This window comes from Mesoplodon mirus, assembly GCF_964341445.2.
Source record: "Mesoplodon mirus genome assembly, chromosome: X".
Taxonomy (NCBI): Eukaryota; Metazoa; Chordata; class Mammalia; order Artiodactyla; family Ziphiidae; genus Mesoplodon; species Mesoplodon mirus.
The window spans coordinates 95,744,012-95,761,693 of NC_138981.1; the positions used below are offsets into that span (position 1 = coordinate 95,744,012).

Consider the following 17,682-nt stretch of genomic DNA (forward strand, 5'->3'; position numbering starts at 1 on the left):
GGGACGGGGAATACTACATATACGATAAGATTCCCTGTCCTCAGGTAATTTTCAGTCTAGGTGCAGAAATCAGACACACAGTTTATGCAGGAAATGCCCGGTAGGTGATCTACGAGGCAACAGATAGGTCCTCCCATTCCATCCCCACCATTCATTTTCTTCCTCAGTCTGTGTGAAACAGCAACCATTTTGAAGCCTGCCCCTACCATCCCACGTGTCCCTAGCAGCACAAAGCTATGTGGCTTGTCTTCCAGAAGACGCCTTTTCTATCATATCATCCACCTGCTCAAAGCCTTTCCCAGCATATTCGTTATCACTATCTCTAATTTCATCTTTCTTCCTGATTTTCAAGACTACACCCTACCATTTACCCTTCTGTCTTCTCGCTTCCTCGTCAATGTGCTGTATACATTTCAACGTCCAAGCTTTGCCTCTCCCGATTTTCCTGCTTGTGATGGCTTACCTTTCCTGCCTACCCATTCTTTAAGACCCATCTCCCAAATCCTACCTCCTCTCCAGTAAGCCCTCACTCTCCGCCACAGTTTTCTGATCTTCTTTTATTTTGACATGCTACAGCATTTATACTCTATTTTTCCCAATTTAGCACCAAATTTTCATTGGTCTGGTAGTATCAGTTGTTGCTTCTTGTTTGCTAAGCTTATTTCCCCAATGAGATCACAAATTTAGAATATTACTTTAGTTCCTAATGAGTCACACACTACAATCTGTCACTACACTGATCCATGTATATTGGTTAACAGACCTACTGACTGGTTCAGAGGAAAAGGAAGCTGGGGCAGTAGCAAGAGAGAGTTGTTCCTCAGAGCCAGGGCTGTGAAATGCTTGCTGTTTAGAACTAGCCAGCCTAAGTGCTTTTTCCTTTGGAAAAGTTGTTTCTGCATTTTAAAAATATGTTTTATATAATATTTTGTTTTTCTGTATTTATATGGCTTTCAATGTCACTTTTTTTTATTACGCCGTACACCGTAACTTTGCGTGCTTTCCATTGCTTTTTAAAAAATAATTATTGTTCTGTTCTTTTAGGCTAAATTTATGTAGGAAAGCATTTCTCTATGTCTGTCCCCTGTTATTCTTTTTCTTCTCCTGCATGCTCTGTTTTGAAGGAGCTAGAAAGTGTTCTAAAAAATAATTCTGGACGTGACATCCAATGAGAAGGCCCAACAAAACTTCAAGGAATTTTAGGGGAAGATGACAAGTGGAACTCCTACAACAAGGAAGACTCAGGTGACAGATTTCTAAAATGCTTTCAGAAGGCAAGCACAGCACCATCCTGGGATTTCATCCAGGGGAGAATTGGTTGCTTTGCTGTACCTCGAACCCTGCACAACTGTGTTGCCATTATATGCTTTTGGCCCCAAAGTGGCACCAGGCAAGAGGTGTACCTGAATGAGTACAGAGGCATCCCTAGTGCGGGGAAAACAGCAACAATGCCATCACCACCAACTGTAACTATAACAACTACTCTAAAACATACGCTCCCACCCCCCAGCCTTTCTTGGGGAACCTGGATCAATGTCTCCTCATCCATGAACACATAATGGCAAATAGACATGACCTGTTTCCATATATTGGGTCTCATTTCATATAATGAAGGTCATTCATTCATCCATTCATTTGTTCATTTGCTTATTCATTAAATATCTATTGAATCAAGTATTATGCTAGATAGATGTTGGGGTACAGGGGTGAAAATTAAGTCCCAGTTCCTGCCTTTAAGGAACTGATGGCCTAGTGAGGGACGCAGACAAGTCAGTCAATGAGTAGAGATCAGCGTGGTAAGTGCAGTAGAGAAGTGAGCACTGAGATGGGGTGTCTATTGAAGACTGAGGGAAGGGAGCAGTTAGGGAAGGCTTCCTGGAGGAGGTGACTACTCAACTGAGGTGAGTCTTAATGAAGGAATAGAGCCAGCTAATAAGAGTTGGGTGGCATCCCAGAAACAAGGAGCAGCATTATGAAGGCAGTAGGCATGACACACTATTAGTTGAGGTTCTATGACTGTAATTACAGGTAGTTCAGCATAGCTAGTGCATAGAGTGCTGGTGGAAGAGGCATGGAAGACAGAGCTGTGGAAGGAATTGGGGATCGGGTTCTGGAGGGCTTATATGTGCCATGCTAAGCGCTTTGAATATGATTCTGAAGGCGATACGGAAACATTGAAGCAGGGAAATAATATCAGATTTGTGTTTCACAGTATCACTCTAGCCACAGGAGAAGAATGAATGTGGGTGGGGTGGTGGGCGATGAAAGAAGACAAGTCAGGCTGTGGGAGTCAGGTAGGTGAGAAATGACAGTGGCCTGGCCTAAGGGCCAGTGTTGTAAGAATAAAAGAGGGCAACGCAGAGGGAACATTTACAAGGAAGAATTAATAGAACTAGGCAACTGATCAGATGGTGACAAGAGAAACTAGAGGAGGGTGAGGTAGGGAACACAAGAGGAATTGTAGTTTCTTATTTTACATGGGGAAAGGCAGTAGAGAATTCACTTTCTTTTGAAAATATTTCGAGTGAGGGGCCTGTGAGGCATCCAAATAGAGGTGTTCAGTCAGGGGACAGCAGAGAGGTCAGGGCTGGGGATCCATCTGGGGACTCACGGAAGTAGATAGTGATTGAAACCATACAAGTAGATGAGGTGACCAAAGGGAGAGGTGTGTTGATGAGAAGAGATGAGGACCTAGGACAGCTCCTGGGGAATACTACTTAAATTGTCTACAAAAGACCCAGAAATGTAGGAATAGACTCCAGGAAAGAATTGTGTGAAAGATGGTGGGGAGAAGTTAGTTTCATGAAGTTCATGGTCAGCAATGTCAGTTTTGACTGAGAGGTCAATGGTTGTAATGACTGGAAAATGGCCGTCTTCAGGGAGGAGATCAATTTGGGACCTCAGAGACTCATTGCCATGGTTTGAAGAGTGAGGGTTAAGGAAATCTAGATTGCCTTTTCAAGAAGTTTAAGCTAGAGCAGGAAAGTTCGAGAGACTATAACAACTAAAGAAAGCTGTGTGGTGGCAGGAGGTTTCAATTTTTAAGGACTAAAGAAATCTCAGCATGTTTTTTTAAAGCCAAATAGAAAGCGTTAGTAGAGAGGGAGAGATTGAAGATATAAGAATAAATAGGGGGTAATTGATGGAGTGAGACCCCTGGAGAAGTGAGAGGGACAGGGATCTAGAGCACCAGTGAGGGCCTAAACCTCAGGTAGAAGGAGAGGACACTGTTTCCGGTAAGATGTGAAGGGAGATGTTACTGATGGAGATAAATTCATAGGAGTGGGACAGGAAGTGAAGTCAAAGGAGTTCCAAACTGATGGCCTCCGTTTTTCTCAGTGAAGTAGAAGGAATTTCTTATGCTGAAAGTAAGGGAGGATAGGATGAAGCAGAAGTTTGAGCGAAGTTGTGAAATTCTAGAATATTCGCTAAGAGCAGTGGGAAAGGAAGTTGGCCAGGGTCAAGAAGGGTACTGCTTAGTGCCATTGATGACCCAATTCTGTCCGTGACCTTTATAGTAAGCACCAATCTGCATGGCTGTGTGATTCTTTTTCCCCCAACAACTTTTACCAGCCTCCGTATGGAAATGTAGATTTTACAGTTGGATTCTGTCAGGGTAAGGTTTTGTGGGAGAATTGCAAGAGGGGGTCACAGGAGCATAGTTTCCAGGGCACTGGCTTAAGAGCAGTTTAAATGATGGACCACAGAGTCTAGGCAAGGAGGAAGCTGAGAAATTGGCTAAACATGGAAGGATCCAGGGATTGGAGGTTTTGTTGACATCAAAGAACAAGTAAAATAGGAATAGGGTCATGAAAGAGTGAGAAGGCTAGCAGGATGGGAGGCTGGACCCAGAGAATGAGATAACAGGGTTATTTCAGAGAATATTTCAGAGAAGGGGTCATTCTGGATAATGAAGAGGCCTGGGGTGGCTGTGGTTCTCCATTCTGTCTGCACATCATCTATGGGGCTTTAAAAAGTTATTTTCCCAGGTCTCATCCTCAGAAATCCTGATATAGTAGGTTCTGAGTGGGCCCAAGGTATTGGGATTTTTATGAAACTCTACGGGTTATTCTGATGAGCAGCTCTGGTTGAGAACCACTGGTTTAATGCTGACCATGGGAGTGGATTGAAGTGGAAAGGAGATGAAGTTCATTAGAGCTAAGGGAGGTCAAGGAGTTAAAAGGAGAGGGTGTGTATGAAAGAGGTGTCCATTTGTATATTATGTTTCACAGAGAGATGGCAGCACTGAGTGTTGGAAAGAGTACCGGGAGCCAAAGTCCTCAGTGGATAAGAGGACTTGGCCAGGAGAACTAAATGGCAGTAACCTCACAGGAGGGGGCTTTGTAGGAAAGTGCGGAAGTACTGATCTCAAACAAACAATATGGAATAAAAATGAGGAAACTCTGCCCTTCTCCATTCCCCCGGACCTAGAGACTTGGAATGGGGAAGAACCATCAGCGTCCATCAGGATTACTTGAGGAAGTGATACCTTCGTTGGATAGTAGGGTTTAAAATAATTTTTCTCAACCCCAGCTGCTTAATGGAAATACCGGAGGGCGTTTAAAAATTAAAAGTGCTGAGGTCTACCCCAGACTAAATCTGAATCTCTGGGGGCAGGGCTCTGAAATCTCTCTCTCTCTCTCTCTCTCTTACTTTTTTGAAGTTTCCCACATGAGAGTGATGCACAGTGAAGTTTGAGAACCTAAGGCAAGAAGTCAACAGTGCATTTAATGAAGAGGTTGAAGTAAAGGTGTAGGGGGATTTTAATGGAGTAAGCCCTAGTCACTAGAGAAATGCAGAACATTGGGGTCGGGGTGTATAGGAGGTGACAGATGACTTCTCTTTCTTTAAAATGTAGTGGGGTGTCTTCCCTGGTGGCGCAGTGGTTGAGAGTCCGCCTGCCGATGCAGGGAACATGGGTTCGTGCCCCGGTCCGGGAAGATCCCGCATGCCGCGGAGCAGCTGGGCCCGTGAGCCATGGCCGCTGAGCCTGCGCGTCCAGAGCCTGTGCTCCGCAACGGGAGACGCCACAACAGTGAGAGGCTCGCGTACCGCAAAAAAAAAAAAAAAGAAAGAAAGAAAGAAAAATGTAGTGGGATGGGGAAAGATGTCAAGATGAGAGATTCTGGACAGATTAGCTGGCCCCTGGAGTTACAGCCAGAACCATGAGCAGGCAGAGGGTCCCAGTGCCAAATACCATTTGTAATCTGTGGTCTAGTCAGCAATTTGTGGCCTTCGTTCTAGGTTCCAATAGAATATGGCTGATACACTTAGAAAGTGGTACTCGTTTGTTCTTCTGCTCTCTGCAAATATCAACCCAGAGGTGATCAGGCCGCATCTTATGAGCCCAAGATTCAGGTTAGGATGAGTCTTAATATAAACAACCACTGCTCACAGAATTTTCTGGGGGAGACACAGACATTTTAGTATTCCTTAAAATAAAAAAAAGAAAAAAGTTCTCAGCTAGTCTCCATTCAGTCACTAACCATTTACTGAAGACTAACGGCTCAAACCTATTGAGGTTTTCTTTTAATGCTACTGAGTAATAAATAGTGTAGCTATTAAGAGCTTAGGTTCTGTAGACACAATTGAGACCTAGGTTCAAATCCTGGCTCTGACACCTGCCAGCTGTGTAATCTTGGATATGTGGTTTAACTTCACAGAGTCTTACTTCCTCATCTGTAAAACAATAATAATACAATAATAATGCCTGTCTTATAAGATTGTGGTGGAGATTAAATGAGATAACCCTAGAAGCACTTTGCACATGGTGAATATTCCATAGATGATAGTGATTACGTGTGCAGACATAAGCCAGGTGCTAGGGAATGTGAGAATGAATAAGATACACTCTCTGCTGTCAAATATCTCAGATTTTAGCTAGAGAGATAGGTATGTAAAGAAGAAATGACAATTCAGTGTTACTAAGGGCCAAACTCAGAGTACACACTGGGTAGCTCTCTGGGAGCATGAAGAGACTGGCATTCAACTTTGTCTGCAGAGGGAAGACAGGAAAAGACTTGCCAGAGGAGAGGAAACACAAGAGTGAGTCTTCAAGAAATAGGACTGGGGCTTCCCTGGTGGCGCAGTGGTTGAGAGTCTGCCTGCCGATGCAGGGGACACGGGTTTGTGCCCCGGTCCGGGAGGATCCCACATGCCACGGAGCGGCTGAGCCTGTGAGCCATGGCCGCTGGGCCTGCACGTCCAAAGTCTGTGCTCCGCGACGGGAGAGGCCACAACAGTGAGAGGCCCGCGTACCGCAAAAAAAAAAAAAAAAAAGACTAATGGGCGCAGATGTGAGGCGTTAAGAAGTAAGACTTCCCAGGCCTCCGTGTAGCATGTGTAAATGTAAAAGCTTGGCAGTAAGAGAAAAGCTTGGCAGTTGAGGGAGCATGAAATGGGTATGGAACAGCGGGGGCCATAGCAAGAATAGACAGTAGAGAGGTACGCTGGGGGCAGATTAAGCAGGCCCTTGGCTAGCGTGCTAAGGAGCGTGAACTCTGAACTTCTGGATAATGGGGAGCCATTGAAGGATCTTACAGGCAGGAATGCGGGCAGATATATATATTTCAAAAGATTACTCTGGCCACAGAGTAATGAATTGCAGGGGGCAAAATTGGAGGTAGTAAGACCAGGTGAAAAATGCCGGTGCCTTGGACTAAGATGATGGTTTGTGGAGATGAAAGGAAGAAGATGCATCCAAAGTGAGTTTGGGAAAGAGAACGTGATGACTGATTAAGGTAGAATTAAAGTAGGAGACAAAGAAGCTCCCAAATTTATGATTTGGGCAGTTGGGCCAGGGCTGATATAACCAAAAGCCAGAGTAAGCAGGTGCCTAAGGCCCAGCACATTGGAGCACCCAAAATGTGAAAACATTTTGATTTGGGATATAGAGTAGTTTTTTTAAAGACTTAAGTTAATCATCATAGGAACATCAGAACTTTTGGGGCTTCCTTCCCTTTTTATGCTTTAGTATTGCTTTTATTTGAGAGGGGAGGTCGTAATCTTTTCATTGCTTAGAGCCTCCCAAAGAGGAGGAGTCCAAGGCCTTAATCCTTCTCTGATCTGGGTGGTGAGTGCTTATCATTTCAACGAGAACATGGACACTGAAGGAGGAGCAAGTTTGGCCTTCCTGCCTCTGTTACGCTTTGTCCTGCGTGAAGAGAATGGCATAATCAGGCTGGTAAGGGACTGGCAACCAGCTGGCCTTAGGGAGACCCCATTAGGCTGATTCACATAGCTCAGCTGAAGTGGAGTGTTTACATCTAAGTCAGCAGGCTTCAATTGTGCAGCCATTGCTAATGGAGAAGTAGGGAGAGCCTGTTTGCTGGCAAGAGAGGTCATGGATGCAAGTTGATACAATGATTAGAGATGGAGACTAAGCTAGGGGTTCTTAACCTAGAGCCCAGGGGAATCTTGAACCTCTGAAGTTATATGCAAAATTGTGTATATGTGTATAGTGATCAAAGATCAGAGTGATCTTTGACACCAAAAAGGCCACCAACCACCAGAGTACATTTACTATGAAGTGAATAAAGCTGCTTATTCAGAGTTTCTCACTTGCCTGGGACTCTTCCAAGGCTCTAGAAGAAGCCCTAGCAATTTTGTATTGTTTTTACCTAAAGGGAGCTTTCCTCTCAAATTACATAAAGTCTTTGGTCCCACAAAATCTGTATCTACCCCTGCCAACAGCAGATTAGGGAATTACCCAACATGAGTTAGTATCTGGGAGTGAATGCCATCCAAGAGAAATGAATGCCAAAGACTGCACCAGGAAAGGCAGAAGAAAAGATGCCCATCAAATGAAGAATGGTCACTGAGGGAGGAGGAGAGTCAGACCACATTGTCAAGGAAGTATAAAGAGAGGCGGTTAGCCATGTCCAACATGGATGGGACATCAGGAAAGAGGAAAATAAGAAAACGATTACAGGAGTGGCTGGGACATCTTCAGTGGAGTGGCAAGAACAGAAAGCTGATTGTTCTGTTTGCCTTTCTGGACAAGTAAAAGTGGTAGGTGAACAAGTATAAATGGTAGCTACAGTCCATAAACATGCAGGGGAAGTAGAAGTACCTACCCCAAACTCTAATGTTCAGTTAAAATGATAGTCAATAAAGTAGGCTCACTGTAAATGTGGAATCCATGCTGAATTGAAGTTGGATGGCACATATATACTTTTCAAAATGAGTCCTAAATGTTTTCCATGGCCAGGCAACGACTTTGAGTGACCCTTGTCCCCACCCCAACCCCAACCTTTCTTTCTTAATCTTGTATCTTAATCCTCTTACTACTTGAATTTCCATATTTCTGTCCCATATCTCTGTCCTCTGGCTGGCGATATGGAACAGTGAGAAAGAGTAGGAAGTGAAAAGAAGCCATACGAATGACATTTGAACATGAAATGTTTTGAATTTAAAATTTGTCCTGGGTAACCCACAAAACCAGTAATCCATTAAGGTTAATTAAATGTTGTCTGAAATTGAGGCCAAGGAAACATCTATTTGAACCAGAATGTTCTAAATTTGCCACCCTGGCAACTCTAAATTTGATTGGTTTCCATTGGGCAAAACTGGTTCATGCTGACTTACCCAGTATTAGGGTGAGTATTATTTTTTTGACTGTAAAATGCAGCCATATCAGAGATACATGCTCAAATTTGCTGCTCTGTCTATTATGGAAGCTAGTAAATGCCATTTTACAATGCTTCCATAATAACTTCCTCCTGGGATTTCTTTTGAGATAGACTAATTTCATTACAGTTCCCAACTTAATTTCTTCAGTGATTATACCTTTAAAGGCTTTTGATTTATTAACTATTGATGTATTTCTTCATAATTGTGTCACTATGAATAATCTGTTACTTGAGGACAATGATTTTGAATGGCTACTATGACAAAATTTATAGGGACATGGAAAAATAGCTACAAACTAAAATGACTAAACCAAGGAATTGGTTTGAGGTTTCTAAGAACTCAATAAAATTAATTCAGTAAAAAGCAACAATTTGTGTTTTGTTTTCTACTAGCAAAGTTATTGCTTTGCAATAGTATTCTCTTTGAAAGAAGACCAAGAGCCTGTTAAGCTACTCTTCATAATGTAAACGTGTAAATTAAAGTTCTAGTTACTTGATATTTGGCTATGGTTTAAAATAGAAACAATTCATAACACTTTTATAGATAGCTTAAGCACTTTTCTATTCTTTCTTTCTAATAGTAAGGCTTAGCTTGACTTGAGTCTAATGAATTTCTTCTATAGTATGTGGTATTTGATCCAACAAGACCAGTTAAACACAATATACCTAGATACCTGCTGATTACATCATTAGACTGGTAAAGGACATAAATCAGTTTGACTGCAAGTTTTGTTTGAATTGGATTTGGAAATTTGGAAATTATTTGGACATAGCATTTTGTCAAACTCTCAGCCATTTATTTAAATAAAATTATAAATTCTGGAGTTAAATATTGTTATAATTGTGTTGGACTCAATTGTCTTTCAACAGTTGATGAATTGATGAACCTAATTGTACAACTTATGGATGCCAAAACTGTATCCCAAATAAATACATGTTAACATTTTGCCTTTAGCCAATAAGAAGAAAGAGAAAGAACGCCCAGAGATCTCTCTTCCTTCAGACTTTGAACATACGATTCATGTGGGGTTTGATGCAGTCACCGGGGAATTCACTGTAAGTAAGCTCCTTTTTTTGTTTTGTAAGGCATGAAAAGATTCCTTTGTGAAAATAGGTTTGAAGGAAGAATTGCCACGTCCCAAAATGTCAGACTTAATGTTTTTGGTGATTTCAAGGAAGATGGACTTTGCCTAGACAATCACAGATGGAACTAGAGAGTGGCAAGGGTATTGGCAAAATTATTTTGCCCATCTTAACAAAAACGTCTGATCGTGGTTAGCCTTCAACTTGATTGAAAATGCTAATTTACCATGGCACAGGAGATGTAGTCCAGATAGACTCAGCTTGAGCCTATTCTTTATCACTTTAAGTAAATCAGAGAACCATTGACTCAACTTGGCCAGTGAAGACAGTCTATCTGAATAATTCAGGCTTTACAATGGAACCCAGATAAGTTAACCACACTAACCAAAAATCTCTGTAAAATTGACCTTTTCTTCTCTTTGATTTCAAGAACATAGCTTATTTTTAGGCTTATTTACAGGTATATTTTGTAGATATTCAAAACAACAGACCCCATGTTTCAGGAAGACATATTGATGGCTGTATCGTATGCTTTAGTGGTTATATGCTTACTTTATATTTGTATATATGTGTATATATATATATATATATATATACACATATATACAAATATAATATATATACATAATGCACAATAAATACCAGTAAGAATTCTCCAGAAAGACTATAGCTATAGATCCAGTCTTTCTTTGGATATTTTTAGTGCTCAAATAGCACACGATCTCAGATCTATGATATTTTATACCTTTTTTTTTTTTAAAGATCTGGCATCTTTCTTTTAGATGGATGAAGGAAAAGATGTAGCTAGAAACATGTCCTCAGGAAGACTAACTACTTTTTCATACTAGTAAGGACCTCAATCAAAATGTGCATTCTGAGATAATGAGTAATTTTGAATGCATTCTGGAAAAAAAATCTTTGATAGAACCATCACCATTAATTCTTGGATTCTTAAACCAGAGAGAAATTTAGGTACTAAATAATTAAATTTCCTATTTCATAACATGATGGTTAGTGAGTAGACTGTGTCATAAGATTAAATTTTTAAAAAGAAGGAACAAATTAATTTGATTTGGAGAATCAAACCATGTTTCTGAACTGACAAATTACCTTCTTTTTTCAATTCCGGAAGTAAGCAGTGTGAGAATGCAATGGAAACTGACTAAACATCTTAGCCTTGTAAAGTGATGTGAGCTGATTGTATGTTCTCAGTAGCAAGCAGAAGAGAACATTAAGAAGTGCTGACATTGATAAAGTTGAGATACTGGTTTAACCAATTTCATCATTGGAGTCAGAGATATTATTCAAATGGCCTTGAGTTTGAGCCCAGCCTCTGTTCTTTGCTGTGTTTGAGAATATTCTGTTAGCTACACTTAGAAAATATAACCTCACTGTCACCACCACCACCACCATCATCACCACCCAAAACAAAAAATATTTATATATATTTTTATAATCTGAACAAGTTTCGATTTTTAAAAAATCATAAACAAAGAGATGACTATTTTTTTCTGATGTTTGAAACAGTAAAAGCACTGAATCATTATAAGTTTTATCTTAAAAATCTTCCCTTTTTTATTTTAAGAACTGTCTTTCCAGTTTTGACCTTTTTGTTTTCCATGTGCTTTTCTTCTGTTTAATCTTTTCTTCTGTTTTATTGTTGTCATTCCATATTTCTCTGTTCTTTTATTCTTCCTTTTTGTTTTCTGATGTGAAAACTTTCCCCTCCACTATTCTCATGTGATATTCTGGTTCCTTTCCAATTTTTAAATTTTTTCCACTCTTTCCTATTTGCTTGACATCTTCTGATAGAATTTCTCTACCTTTAGCTTTTCCTTTGTTCTTTATGGGTTCTGAATGGAAATGAAGGAAAGTGAATCACCATCATCTTGCTGACTGGAGACCATCCATTTTCACTTTGCTGTCAGTTAGAACCCCAAGAATCAACCAGAGAGGGTTGGGGTGGGATGTGTGATGGGCAATCTTTCCAATTGTGAAAAATATTTTGATGCAACTGAACCAAACCAAACAAGAACCTTTCTCCTCCTCCCAAAAACCTAATATAAAATAAAGTGTTTGGATGCAATTGTTAGAAATCCACTGAATATATAGATGAGACAGAGGCTAAATGTGGAAATGTGATGTACTTTATTGTTGCTGTGATAATCTTTCATAACTATTTGTCCCCACGTTTTTTAAAGATACCAAATTCTGCCCTTTTTTTTTACTATCTTAACCTATGATTTATATTTACTAGCTTTAAAAATACCAGATGATAATAAACTTTTAAAAGTCATTTTATTGGTAGGATTTAGAATGGGGTCTTAATCGCCCCAGTACCACTAATTGGTTGTGTGTGTGTATGTGTGTGTGTGTGCATGTGTTCATGTGGAGGGGGAGGGACATATTACTAAATTTGATCATTACAGTTGTTGAGGTTGAATTTTGAGCAATTTGTTGAACTGTCGAGTCCAGTTGTCTCACAGGGGCCTGTTATTTGGAATATTTGGACACTGGTTTGGTGTATTGCTTGGTGCTTACCCTTTGGCTAATTGGCCCATAAAACCTTGTACACTTGGTCACACACTTGGACCCTGAGGTTAAGATTAGGTTGGGGGCTTGCCTGGTGGCGCAGTGGTTGAGAGTCCGCCTGCCGATGCGGGGGACACGGGTTCGTGCCCCAGTCCGGGAAGATCCCACATGCCGTGGAGCGGCTGGGCCCGTGAGCCATGGCCGCTGAGCCTGCGCATCCGGAGCCTGTGCTCCACAACGGGAGAGGCCACAGTAGTGAGAAGCCCGCGTACTGCACAAAAAATAAATAAATAAATAAATAAATAAATAAATAAATAAATAAATAAAATTAGGTTGGGAGGTGAGATTTTGGGTATGAAACTGTTATAAGTCCTTACCCTTTATATTACCATTTCTGTCCCAAATACTTCAGAACTCCCCCTTCCAGACCTCTAGACCTGTGACGGTCGCTTCAAGTCAATCAGAGGGAAAAATGGTATGAGTGATATACATTATCATTTCTTATGATAAGATAAATGCTTGGCCTGTTGTATCATGCTGCCATTCTCCTGGGCTACACTGGACAATCCCCAGCTTGATGTACATCTAGCTGTTATTACATACGTGGTCAGGCTTCTGATGCTCACACTTCTAGGTCTCCATTAGCTATCTGACTTTTGGGGTTTGTACCTCAATTTGGAGTAATGAGTTATGGCTTTCTGATTACATGCCTTTATGGCATACATTCAAATTTAAGTGTCAGGTTTCATTGATGAACTGGTTTATCTCAACTTAAAAAAGGAAAAAAAAATTATGTCAGCAGTGTAGTCACGTGGTAAGTATAGTTGTCTGGAGGATCTTTTGCAATTGACAGCAGTTTTTCCTGCTGTCTAGTGATCACAAGACTATTATCACAAAAGTTTAGAAGTGCCATGAGTATGTATAATAACTGCAAATATTCTAATGATTATGGTAATGATCATGCCAGTGATGTCTGCTCTGGTGGTTATGTGCAATGCATACCTGGTTTTGTAACACTTAATAACTCCTTTGGCCATTACAGTATTAACCAAATGCTATTAATTGCACTTAGAATCAGAACTGGGATCATGCATGGGCTCCTGAGTTCAAATTTTTGGCTTAAGGCTTTAGCATCAAATTGCGTGATGAATGCATGTAAAAGTGTCCTTTCACTGTGCTTGGAGTAACCCCAAATGCCAGGAATCAAAGACCTGTAACCCAAATCAAATCAGTTGGGTAAAAGCATGTTTCTGTAGCATTGGAAATATCATCTTTATTTAGGCAAAGCTGTTACCTTCTATCTGATCTTATTTTGTGGGAAGTGGGACTTTAGAACTGTGGCATTAAAATGGAGATTATTCATAATATGGTTCCAAACGAAATGGTTTCCCTTTCCCTGCTCTAAATGTCTAAGAAATTCAAACATAGAGTCTGGCTGTGTGGGAAATCCTTAAGCTAGTTTTCTCTAAGCCAGCCACGACTTTAGCTCCAAAATACATAAGAATCACCTTAATGAGAACAGGTTAAATTCAGCATCACCATATACCTCTTCTTTGAATTTTAGCCATACAGACACTTCCAATGTGAAATTGAAAATGGTTCACCAGAATTGGGAACTGAAATTTGTAAGTTCATCACATGGCCATTGGCTACCTGTGATCACCCAGTCGTAAAAACAACTTACAAATTATTGTTGAAGCTTTTCATGATGCCATCCTTCTTCCCTCCAAATTCATGTTTCTGCCTTTTAGTAATTTCTCCAGTCATTTAATGGTAATCCTTATTATTGCATATTTATGGAGGAAGCATCTGGCCAAAAGTGGAACTATGCATCCAAACTTTGGAACATTGTTGTTTTCTCTGTTTTCTTAAATCTGTTGTCCTGTAGCCTGTCCTGCCCCTGATTTAGTTAATACCTCCCTATTTTCATAACCGCCCCACTTTAGAAGGGATTAACCCCTCCCCATTCAGACCCATTGGTTTCATCTCCTCCCACCTTCTAAGTTGTCCCACATTCTGTTTTAACTTTCTTTTCTTTCTTTATTTACGTCCATTACAGCCAGATCTCTATGGCTCACAGATGTGCCCAGGGAAGCTCCCAGAGGTGCGTCACAGGCCCAAAAGAAGCTTGCATCAAAGTGCTTCTTTGAGATGTCATAGCACTGCAGCAGCAGGTTCATGTGTGTGCAGTAGAGTTGTTGCTTGGCTTATCTCACTTTTTTGTTGTCATTCCCAAACTCTGGAGGCCCACGTCACACATTGTTTTGCCGAGACTTCATAGGACAAAGCCACGTAAATTGTGTCTAGATGCACTTCAGGAAGAGTGTGTCTGTTTCTCGCTCCAAGTTCTCTTGGAGGATGGATAATTATGCAATGGGGACATCTGTAGGCCGAACATGTAGGAAAGAATGCTGAACGCTCAATACAAAGCTAACCTCTCTGTGTAATTTTTGCAATTCTCCTTGGTTAGATTGCCAAACACTCCCTCCTCTCTGCTCTAAATGCTTCAGATTATTGCAAATTTTCAGAAGGCTTTGGCATGGTTGCCACCGTCCCCAGGTTCTATGTGGCCAATGAACGAAGTGGGGAGGAGGGGACGGGGGGAGGAGAGGAGAAAGCTGCAGGGAAAATGTTACTATTTAGCACCCCTGTGGTTATTGCTCGTCCATGATTCTATTTTTGTCTCCTCTCAATCCCCCTTTATGTTAAAGCTCTAGACCCCCCCAAAAAATTACATTTGATAACCACAGAGTATGAACTGACCAAGGGTGAGGCTTTACTTTTATTCTAAAAGATATTCTGATTACAACATGCCCAGAAACAGCTTATGTTATTCCAGTCATATAAAATCTATTGATCTGCACTATACTATGCTGTGCACAAATTTAGAGAAGTCTTGCTATGTCTGCCCTGAGTCGCCAGAAAAAATAAGCTAAGCCGTAAACATCATTTCATGGATGAGCAGAGTTAATATGGAGGTGATTTTCATGCGCTTTTTTTTTCTATCACAGTCATACTCCCACCCACCCTTTTTAAGTTGGATCTTAGTTTTACCTATGTGTTTTAATTAGAGAAGAGAATGATTGCATTATTAAGTTACTAACTTTAAATCTAGAGTGTAACTTCAGTTTCCCAAGTGTAATCCTACAGGTAGCATGGGCTTCTTGGTGAAGAACTTTACTGGAACATGAAAATGCAGCTGCTGAATGTTCTGAGCTTCCATTCTTTCCCTTTGGTTGTCCACAGGGAATTCCTGAGCAATGGGCACGATTACTCCAAACCTCCAACATAACAAAGCTGGAACAGAAGAAGAACCCCCAAGCCGTTCTAGATGTTCTCAAATTCTATGATTCCAAAGAAACAGTCAACAACCAGAAGTACATGAGCTTTACATCAGGAGGTAAGAGTAAATGTAGGATATCAAAAAGTGAAGAACTGGGACTTCCCTGGCAGTCCAGTGGTTAGGACTCTGCGCTTCCATGGCAGGGGGCCCGGGTCTGATCCCTGGTCGGGAACCAAGATCCCAAAAGCCGCGTGGTGCTACCAAAAAAAAAAAAAGTGAAGAAGTAATTCCAATCTCAGAACCTCAGGATTAGAACAGAATGCCTGGAGGGCATTCGAAGCCAGTTCAAGTTCCTTTTTTGAATGACTTCAACATAAATCAACCAAAAGATGAGTTGGAAGTTGAAGTTGATGTTAGGAGATTTACAGTACTTGGATGATTTTAAAACTCAAGTAAGGAAATTGTTCAGTGAAGCAGTAGTTGTCAGTTTGAATCAGCAATCACAATTGTTGTTTTGTCTCTTCACTGGCATGAAGACACTGAGTCACTTAGGATCAGGCCTTGTCATGCGTTTAGGAAGTAAGAGGTGTCTGGATCAAACCCTGGTCTCTTGAAATTTATTTTATCCCTTAGATTCACTGAATTGCATGCACCATGATGACACAGCACAAATTTTGTGGTTGCTGAGTTATTTTGATCTGACGGTAAAATCAGACTTAAAGAAATCACGTCTTGGTGTTTATAAGAGATTGACATGGCCACGTTCCTGCCATATCTCGACTTCACTTGCTAGCCTGTAGACCCAGCCTTCGTCTGAAGGTTTGATGTCCAAATTTGCACTGTAAGCAACTGAAAAAATATACCAAGCAATTATTTTGCATTGTGAAAAAGATGATCTGGGTTGCGTCTCTAAAACAATTTATTATATTACATCTAAAGAAAGAAGAGGGGGCTTCCCTGGTGGTGCAGTGTTTGAGAGTCCGCCTGCCGATGCAGGGGACGTGGGTTCGTGCCCCGGTCCAGGAAGATCCCACATGCCGTGGAGCGGCTGGGCCCATGAGCCATGGCCGCTGGGCCTGCGCGTCCGGAGCCTGTGCTCCGCAACGGGAGAGGACACAACAGTGAGAGGCCCGTGTACCGCAAACAACAACAACAAAAAAGTACCGAAAAAAAAAAAAAAAAGAAAGAAGACAATACTATCATTAGTGCTCCAGCTATAAAGAGCCCCTACCTCTTGGCATTAGTTTTAGTACAGGGCACATTTTCAAAATTTGTTCTTTATTCCACGTTGCCACTGCTTTTTTTTTTTTTTTTTTTTTTTTTTTTTTTTTTTTGCGGTACACGGAACTCTCACTGTTGTGGCCTCTCCCGTTACGGAGCACAGGCTCCGGACGTGCAGGCCCAGCGGCCATGGCTCACGGGCCCAGCCGCTCCGCGGCATGTGGGATCTTCCCGGACCGGCGCACGAACCCTCGTCCCCTGCATCGGCAGGCGGACTCTCAACCACTGCGCCACCAGGGAAGCCCTGCCATTGCTTTTTAACCCTTTTGTTTTTATGTGTCGAATTCTCTCAGTTTATAAAGATGAAATCCTGAAAAAACTATGTTAGAACTCGACAGTATCTGAGTTATTGCTCTATTCTGAAACTCACCATATGTTTTCTTGATGCTCTCGTGTTGAGGCTAACTAATAGCCTAGGAGGGGAAGGGGAGGAAGGGAAGGGGAAAGGAAGGAAGGGTGGAAGGGAGGAAGGGAAATGAGGGAGGGAGGAGGAGAGGGAAGGAAGAAGTCGGGGAGAAATTCTGGATATAGACGTGTAAAATCATACCAGTCAGGAGTAGGTTATCTCAACATTCCTCAGTATAGATGAGATTCACTGGAGGCCTTCATTAAGATCTATAAAATGGGGTGGCAAGAATATGGTGATGATGTAAGGGTGTGAGCTATTTTAAGAAAAGCTAGTCATTTGTCGTAGTATCTATTTAATACTGAATCAAAAAATTTCCTTCTGGTCAAACACATGCAGTTTTTTTAAGCATGGTCTCTAAATGAGGCAGTCTTTATGAAACAAAGGTAATATCTTTACCTTCACTTTTCAGATAAAAGCGCACATGGTTACATAGCAGCCCATCCTTCGGTAAGTGAAAAATTGAA

At 41.2% G+C, this 17,682-nt stretch overlaps 1 protein-coding gene across 6 annotated transcripts in view; it reads left to right on the forward strand.

Annotated features, from left to right (window-relative positions):
* PAK3 (p21 (RAC1) activated kinase 3) overlaps nucleotides 1–17,682 on the forward strand; it is a 122,534-nt gene that overhangs the window by 35,885 nt on the left and 68,967 nt on the right. For 5 of the 6 annotated variants that reach the window (XM_082610615.1, XM_082610614.1, XM_082610616.1 and 2 more), the window contains 3 exons: nucleotides 9,586–9,686; nucleotides 15,492–15,645; nucleotides 17,628–17,665. In XM_082610615.1, the coding sequence (XP_082466741.1) occupies nucleotides 9,586–9,686; nucleotides 15,492–15,645; nucleotides 17,628–17,665 (293 nt within the window). Of the gene's footprint in view, nucleotides 1–9,585; nucleotides 9,687–12,657; nucleotides 12,721–15,491; nucleotides 15,646–17,627; nucleotides 17,666–17,682 lie in introns of all 6 variants that reach the window. The other variant, XM_082610619.1, reaches the window with a different exon arrangement.